Source organism: Eucalyptus grandis, chromosome 2, assembly GCF_016545825.1.
Source record: "Eucalyptus grandis isolate ANBG69807.140 chromosome 2, ASM1654582v1, whole genome shotgun sequence".
NCBI classification, from domain to species: Eukaryota; Viridiplantae; Streptophyta; class Magnoliopsida; order Myrtales; family Myrtaceae; genus Eucalyptus; species Eucalyptus grandis.
In genome coordinates this window covers 47,294,571-47,303,708 of record NC_052613.1, presented here as the reverse complement: position 1 = coordinate 47,303,708, position 9,138 = coordinate 47,294,571, and the positions used below count along the sequence as shown (strand labels likewise).

At 40.8% G+C, this 9,138-nt stretch overlaps 1 protein-coding gene across 1 annotated transcript; it reads right to left on the bottom strand.

Annotated features, from left to right (window-relative positions):
• Positions 1 to 2,868: 2,868 nt before the first annotated feature.
• Positions 2,869 to 6,878, bottom strand: LOC104428602 (LEAF RUST 10 DISEASE-RESISTANCE LOCUS RECEPTOR-LIKE PROTEIN KINASE-like 1.2). Its single transcript, XM_010041570.3, has 4 exons — positions 5,896 to 6,878; positions 4,907 to 4,939; positions 4,155 to 4,406; positions 2,869 to 4,069 (listed from the first exon to the last, which is right to left on the bottom strand). The coding sequence occupies exons 1-4, from the start codon at positions 6,650 to 6,652 to the stop codon at positions 3,090 to 3,092; spliced, it is 2,022 nt and encodes a 673-aa protein (XP_010039872.2). The 5' UTR covers positions 6,653 to 6,878; the 3' UTR covers positions 2,869 to 3,089.
• Positions 6,879 to 9,138: the final 2,260 nt, after the last annotated feature.

The window sequence follows — 9,138 nt, the reverse complement described above, 5'->3', positions numbered from 1 at the left end:
TGGCCTAAGTATTTCCGTGCCTTTCTCTGCTTGTGCCCACAGCATGTCCAGTGTCCACAGCCAGCATGGATGACATGAGCTCCAGGAGACTAACTCCAGAGCAGCGAACGTCACTCTTCTCAGTGAGCTGGTAGTTCTGATGGTACTGGGGGTCCCCATAATTTGGAGTCCCTGGAGGAGCTGTCCAGATAAAAAAAAAACACATTTTTAGCAAGTGAGAATATTCCTCGAGTTTAAAGGCTTGAACAAAACCTGACCCGAAATACAATTTCCGGGATACCATATGTGGTGTGCTTAATTAGGATAGTCCAGATTCTTGCCGTTTTGGCGCGTCAAAAACAAGGAAGTCAACTTCCTATTGCAATTGGCCAAATTCTTCCGAGATTATTACAAAAAAAGTTTCCTCAATTGAATCAAAGAGTGGACTCAGACTCTTCTATATATTGAGCTTGTGAGGATCTTTCTTTTCAATTAATAGGACTTTACTCATTGTTTTGGGTGCTGTTATTGATGTATGTCTGCCATGACTTCATGAAGTGGCTGCCACATTCATGTAATTAGATCCCGGAATAATTTCTTTGCGAGGTAATTCTCCTTGATTAATTTAATCGAACAATTGCATGAGGCTAAAATTATGAATTTTAGTGTAATGTAGGACTGAAAAACACGTTAAAGACTGAACGGTTGTAAGTGAAATTCTTTGACTAATTTTGCGGTCGATTCTCCACACGTAAATTTCTCGTGTTTTTTATCATTCAGAGATTATCTTTTCCAGTAATTTCCTTCTAAGTTTTGAATTGCAAGATCAATTAATTGTTGCATCATTTCATAACAAGGAATACACACAAAAGCCCCAGACTTGATATTTTGACGTCAAAATTACTTGCCAATAAGAATATTACTTGTTTGTCACATCACGGCGGATAATGTCAGAAGCGTGGCGGTAGACTTTTGCGGCAGCAGTTTCTATGGCGACGATGTTCACACGGACATGCCGTGGCAATCATGTAAGGACTGACTTGACACCGTGGACATGATTAGCCAGTAGCCACCGTTCTATTCATAGACAAGTAGAAGTTCCCAGCTGTGACGGCGTGTTCAGCTGTACAGCAGGACGACGTTTTTCCGGTGCAAACGGCCAAGAATCTCTGCTTTATCCATGAACTGATCGACGCTCCGGTAGCTGCGCTCTTGGAGGAGCAGTTGGCTGCTGCTTCTCGCCCATCCCGAAGTCTTCCTGTGAAAAATATGTAAAAGACGCCTTTCAAGATGAGCAATCATCACCTGCTGGGAACAGTGAATCAACATTTTCATACCGTAGTAAACGGTTCCGAAATCTCTGCGACCAAGTTCAATAGAAGCAGAGAAGTTACTTGTGGCTTCTGCAAGTTCGCGACTTGTGAAAATAGGGACGCCAAGTGAGACGCTGCTCTCTTCCATGTTGAATTAGAGTGAGGATCTGAGGTGCTGTTTCCCAAATTGGACTTCAAAGAAGCCTTCTTTCTTTCCAAGTGGATCGTATCGGACAACAGGTCATTGCCCAAGCTTCCTATTCCAATACTTGACGAACAAAGAGTACTGAACCCTGTTCCATATGGTACTAGATTTTTGGTACAGTTATAAATGCATTCACTTGTCTGACAATCTTTTTTCATTGTGATGATGATGAGGATGCTGAGGATGTTGAGAAAGATGCGCTGAAAGCAACTGGATCTGCAGCGAGATCGACTGTTGCAAACTTGAAAACCATGTCTTTTAACTTTTCCTGCTCCTCAAAAAGTTAAGCAGAATTATTCACTCTCTAATGACATAAACAAAATGAATATGCACTGATGAATATTTTCCTAAGAGGAGATCAGTTGCTAAAGTACTGTTGATGTTTCCTTATTTTTGGGGAAAGCTATATATAGATGTTCAGCAGTTTCATGTCCTTTCTGGAGTTGAAAAGAAGGCCCTTGTTATTGATGTCACGTTGTCTTCTTTTTAGAGGGGATCCCCATATTCATCTTCTTACACATCTGAGAGTGAAAGGAAGGCCCTTGGTGTTGGCATCTCCTTGACTTGTCTGATGATGATACTAAGGTTGATGAGAAAGCTGGGTTGGAAGCTCCTCTGTCTTGATAAAAACAAAATGAATATACATTGAGAAATATTTTCCTCATAGGAGGGGAAAATCAGCGTTCTAAAGGATTGTTGATGTTCCCTTATTTTTTGTGAAAGCTATGTATACACGTTCAGGAGTTTCGCGTGCTTTCTGGAGGTGAAAAGAAGACCCTTGTAGTTGAGGTGGCATTGTCTTCTTTCTGGAGGATCCGCATATTCTGTCTGCATACACATCTGAAAGCGAAAAGAAGGTCCTCGGTATTGCCAGTTCCTTTACTTGTCCTGTCCTATCAACTACTCGGCAGGTTGACTTGAAAAGAGGAAACGGAAGACTTGAACAAGAGACTATTAAGAAAGCAAGGGAAAGACACTAAACTGAGCAGTAAGTAATGCCATCCATGACTTCCCTCTTGATAATTATAGGTCTTTGAATGTGAGAACTTGCAATTTTAATGAACTTCCACAAATCTTGCCCCCATGGACCAGTAATTCTAAGAATTGACAGCCCCGCTTTGGACATATCCCCTTAAGTTGCAACATAAGGAAAAAATAAGTATGAAAAAGGACAGGATCAGTGGGCCTGTTACAATATTAGGCACATCTGATGAGAAAAAAAACTCCAAGTAGCAGCAGGTCTATGAAACAGTGTGAAAGCACAGAAAAGGTTGTTCTTGGCATATCCAGGAAAACTTCTTGCGAGGGGATAGTGGCAACATAACTTACTAGAGAAGTCAAAGGAGGGTTAGAGGATCGAAGAAGAATAGATAAACTAATTTGCATCCATGTGTTGAATCTGCTCAAATACTGTTTCCAACAGTAAACCTTCAGTACGATCCAAGATGGTCCAATATTATGTGCAAGCTAGAGTGAGGAAAGCACTTTATTACAATGGACATTCCTTCTAATTCAGACCAAGCAATAAAAGTGGAAATTCAACTTGCGTCCTCATATGTGCATAATATCTTACAAACAGCTATAAGGAAAATTTAAACATCAGCAACGGCAGCAGAACAACTGCTACAAGTGCTACAACTGCTAGCCCATTTTTGAGTTACTGAAACAGGAGAATGAGTCAACTGCATGTTCTTCAACAGCTGGACATTGTCATTATCCATAGGAAATGAAGCAAGGGCATCTTCACCCTCATCTGCATTGAGTGCTTTGGTCATAACATTCTCATCACGCATGATTGCCTTCAGTTCTTCCAAAACCTCGTCCATTAAAGGCCTCATTTCCTTCTCCTGCTGCAAGCACCGAAAAGCCAGCTCTGCTACTGAAGTTGTCATCCTATGAACTTCACTATCTGACTCAAATCCTAGGGTCCGGTCAATCAGCTCGCCAAATGCACATGTCTGTATCTTGTTTATGGCAAAAATGGCCAAATTAATTTCATGCCTCTCTCTACTTATGTCCACAGCTGGCATGGACGATATAAGCTCAACTAGAACAACACCAAAGCTATAAACATCGCTCTTCTCAGTGAGCTGGTAACACTGATAGTACTCAGGGTCCACATAACCTGGAGTCCCTTGAGGAGCTGTCGTGATGTGAGAAACGCCATTTGGGAACAGCCTTGATAGCCCGAAATCTGCAACTTTAACGCCAAAATTCTTGTCAAGAAGGATGTTGTCAGTTTTCACATCACGGTGGATAATGTCGGAAGCATGGAGGTAATTTAGTGCAGTCGCAGTCTCTATGGCGATGTTCATACGGATTTGCCAAGGTAATGTAGCAGGTGAGTTTCCTTGCTGGCCATGGATATGATCAGCGACGGTGCCATTCGAGATGTACTCATAGACGAGTAGAAGTTCACGGCTGTGGCGAGAAGTACAACCGTACAGAGAAACAAGGTTATTGTGCCGTAAACGGGTTAGGATTTCTACTTCATTCATAAATTGCTTTACCCTACGGTGGCTGTGCTCGTATAGACGCTTCACTGCTACTTCCCTCCCGTCCCGAAGTTTTCCTGTCAAAAGAAATGGAAGGATGTGAGTTTTAGTATACTCTTTTGTCCCCTAACTGTGAAAAATAAAGGAGGAATCTTTTCTTACCGTAGTAAACAGTTCCGAAACCTCCATCTGCAAGTTCATGGGAAGAAGCAAAATGATTTGTGGCTTCTTCGAGTTCTCTACTGGTGAAAATGGCGACCTCAAAATATACACTGCTTTCCTCCATGTCTGGACCAGGGGAAGGACAAGGAGTGATGTTCTTCAGTTGGAACTTAAGAGAAGCATACTTCCTTCTCAAGTAGATCATATAGATGAAGAGGCAAAGAACAATGATCGAGCCTCCAATTCCGGCACCTGATATGCAAGAAAATTTCAATCTCTGCTATATGACAACTGTATATGAAGTTGTTCTTAGGAAAGTTGCACAGAAAAACTGGACATGTTGAAACAAAATCTTCCAATCTATCAGATGACTTGCAACTGAAGTATGCAGTTTACCAGGACTTTGGATAACAACCAAGGAGCATGCATCCTTATTAGAAGAAAAAAAGAACTTTTTTTTTTTTATAATTATTTGGAGGCAACATTTGAAAAAACCACCCAAGTAGTCAAAGGTTCCACATTGTTGAAGATGAGATTGGTAACATAACGGGAAATATCAATTGAAAGCCAGCCTGATTTACTTTTATACACTTTTGGCATTGGAAGATTTCTGCCTGCATAACAGTCAGAAATTTAAACTATGCAATTGTCATTTTGCACATTATTGTAAATGGCAAGAGGATTAGCTTAGTTTGGCAAAGTTCAGCAAATACTGAAAGTAATGCATGAATAGGTTAAATATTTTTATCTACCTAGTTTTATCTTCTGCCACAAGCCTCTGTTTCCTGCACAGACGTAGTTGGTCAGTTCGATGAAAATCTCCACATATCTGTAGTACACTGAATCGGGTTCACAGATTACGATAGATAAGAGTATAGGATGTGAAGAACAACCAGAATATTTGATGAATCTCATTAAAGAGATCAATCCTTTTACCAGTAAGATAATTATCTAGTTCAGATTTGTGTTTCACAGCAGTGCCTTAGGAGGCACAAAAATTGCAATATAAACCTAGGAGAAAAATTTTTCTTGTCTCCAAAAGTAATGATGATCCTTGTTATCGAGTTCTGCAAAATAATCTTATCTTCATCAATTACAGCCAGTGTTAGACAGAATGAGTCCCACTGTGCTTGGAGACACGAGGGTATAGCAGCCCAAAAACTTTGTGGCTGAAACAAGAAGAGAATTAGAGTAAAAGATCCAAAATTATTATCTTCTTTCTCTGGTTGTGGGCCCTGTCAGTATTCATTTTAACAATATTAGGAGATGAGGTTTCATAGCTTTGAATTGGGTTCAGGACTCTCTTACGCAGATCCACTGTCAGATCATTCTGTGTAGCATGGAAATACACTGTCAGATCATTCTGCATAGCATAAAAATCGCACAGATGATGGACATGGACAACTCATGGAGGAATCTAAGTGAAGGGCACTTGGTGGATCGCTGTTATTAACGGAAGGAAGATATTCTTAGGTTATTTGCAATATCCCCTATAACATGCACTTTGAAAGGCTTTAAAATTAGTCCTTCAGGATGAAAAACAGTTGCAGCCCAAAAATTTACGTTCTTTGGTTGTTCAACCGTCAGTAATATTATGTCCAAAACGAAAAAGGTCGCCAGTAATTTCTTCTAAGAGCTGCTGCCACCGATGGAAACATGACCCTCGTAGAAGTGCCTTCTAATGGCTTAATAAAAACTCGGGAAAGAAAAGATATGCTTAGCATGTCCCGGTAAAACTTACCACATTTTTCGTGAGAGGATCCATCAGAGCAATAGCAAACAAATTCTCTGTCATTTAATCGGCCACATCGGCCTCCACTGTGTCTGCACTTGGCACAACTCTCCTTGGTCAACAACGTCCAATTCATTGTGAACCCATTTCTCAGCAGCATCGTGTAGTTAATACTTTCCAAGGTTGGGTTCGGGATTCCCTCCTTCATCTCAACCGGTATTGTACTGCTCAATTGACAGGATCCATTCTTCTGCATTGGCCATCCTTCCTTACGCGTTATCACAACAAACGTGTGATTTGAACCACCAGAAGTGCAATTTAGCCGAGATTGACCGAAGCGTGTGGAAAATGTACTAGTGCAGCCATAGAAGAACCATAGGTAATAGTGGAAACTGGAGTTCTGGAAGAGCTTCTCACGATAATAAGTGAGGGGACGAGGAGCCAAGCAACCAGCGTCGTTCATATATCGAATCACTAAATTGAAGGACCGCTTCTCATAAGAGATGCTTCGGATGGAGAAGTTGTCATACATAGTTTCTCCTCCTTCGCAGCTAACCTCAAAGCCAGGGTAGCCACAAAGTTCCTTCCCATTTCCACGAACATAAAAGGGATAGCTTACGTTCGGACCCCTCTTGCTACACCTAGTGGCCTCACAGTCCTCATATTTCACCGACTGAACTGCTTCTACTAAGATGGCCAGGAAGAGGATATGAAACCTGACGTGCAGCAGAAGTCTGGTAATATCATCACAAAAGTGTAGACCCATCTTCTGAGTTGACAAATACAGTTGCAGCGTAAAGAAGAGAAACTGCTGTAGATCAAAGTGCTTTGCTAATGAAGAACATCAGCATCGGCAAGAGGAGGCTATATCTTGCATATCTTGCTTCGTCCAGATCGTACCTCCTGCGGCTTCAACACGTTAGTTGACTTGAAAATTAAACAGGGAAGACTCGAAGAAAGAGACCAGCCCGGTAGCGGTAGGGACAACCCCAAGTGAAGGATGAATTCTGGGTCTCTCATATGTGGTCCATCTCTTCCGGTCGGTGATATTTTGAAAACCTCCTCCAATCGGTGAACTTGCAACTTGTCCCCAATCCCCATTGACCAGTTCAATCCCTTGAATCGCACTCGTGTGCGTCCTCAAATTGGACTCTTTACAAGGAATCACGCGCCAGCCGCGAGGACCTGTCCACTTTGGTCCGTCCTTTGCCCCGTGGTTTTTGCACTTTAGTGTCAGTGAGGCCCAAACAGAGACTTCTCGAGGAGGTCCGCATCGTGATAATGCTCTCGTCTGAGTACCCTCATAATTGCGTCATAAACGTTCATCGAAATCGACTCCTCTTACGGGTTAGGTTTATTTCCACATACAAAGCATAGGGATGATTTGTTTATTGCCACCGTAGTCGCCACTCCAAAACTATCTTAGGGGTCACACCTTACTAAGCCCTTTGATGTCAACTATCACTCTCCATCATGACTAGAGGATCATTCCAAATCCCTTATAAGCTTTCAACATCATCAAGTAAGTCTAAGTAAAATATTATAATTTTCATATAATGCTCTAAAAATTTTCAATCGATTACTAAATATCACATATATTAAAAAACAATCACTTAAGTGCCTTTAGCGATAAATTCTGACAATTCAATGAATATGACATTTTTTAATAAAACTCTAATTGCTACTTGGCTTTCTTAACAAAATTTGAGTCCAACCTAGACAAGGGACCGGATGACATAATAAATGGCCTCTGTTCTTTATCTTCTTGATCTTCATCTTCGTCTTCGTCTTCAACGTCTCCATCTTCAGCTGATGATTTCCTTTCATACATACTTTTCTTCTTCTTTTTCTCCAACCATTTTCTTGACCACCGTCTACAGGAATGCACCACCTTTCTTGTTCATCTGAAAATGTACTTCCACTGGATTCGCCATGTCGATGATGAACGAGGCTTCCATCTTTCATTTTGGAGCATGAAGAAGACGATGGGGAGTATCCGGCCATGGTAGGGGATTATGCAAGAAGAATTTCGTCTCAAACTCAAACAGTATCAGTCATGATGACGAATTGGCGCTCATTGTCGTCGATAATGAGTGAAAGCATATGAGATTATCTTGGTCTATGTTCAATGAAAACCCTAATTGCATCTCTCGCTCTCTCTCCTTCGCGGCTTTTGTTCGTCCAATTCTTGACCGGAACACGTTTAATTTGGCGATGTTCGTCCTGCTCCTGCTCTCCGCTGCAAATTCCAGCATCTAATTTTGCCCCAGTCGTTTGGTTGAAGAATACAATTAATTAAGGTCCGAAGAAGGAAAATACTGTAGCCCCAATTTGCAAATACGGGACAAATAACACATAAACGACCTCATTTACGACAATTCTTGCCCAATTTCTCAATTGAAGAACACAACAAAATTAAGGTTTGAATAAGAAAAAAAATAGCCCAAATTCACAAATTTGGGCAAATAACACTCGTAGATAATGTCATCTAGAGTAATTTTATGCTCACTTTTTCAGCAAGTCATATCAGTTGAAATATCATTAAATATTGTTATAATAGATTTTCCAGCAACCCAAATTGACGATGGTATCGAAGCGGTCGTTTTTATCTTTTATTTTTATTTTTACAAAAATGTTAGTTAAGTAATTGCTCAAAAAGTTTTGGCACTGAAATGAATGTTGTTAGAAAATATATAGTCCTTCCAGTATCATTTTTGCATATCAGCAAAATCACAAAGAAGTAAAAAGCCCAAATCAGCTGGGCATTACAGTTGGAATTCCACACACGCAAAAAAAAAGAAAGTATTTTTTAAGTACAATAGACGGGAAAAAGGTGGTGCCGGTGGCCTCATTTAAGAAAATTTCTTTGGAGGCGGGAGTGACAACATGAGGCTTTGAGAAGTAGAACACGGGTTATGTGGAGTTGTCCTGTTCTTGAACATAGAGAGGAAGAGGATCTTCAACCGAAACATGTATGAACATTTATAGCAAGAACCCAAGAAACAAATTTGCATAAGCAAGTCCCAAAGAGCTAGAAATAAAATCTTCAACCCGCGTTATCTGTTTCGGTTGTCAAATTGCTAGCGGTGCTTCCTTGGATTCGTGAATTCCTCTATATACTTCTAGTGATATAATGTAAAGTAAGAACCCACAGTTTAAAAATTGCCTTACCGTCTTTGGAGTTGTTGGTCAGTGGTCCATCAGAGCAGATGCACACGCTAGTTTCGTTCTCAAAACCGCATCTTCCACCAC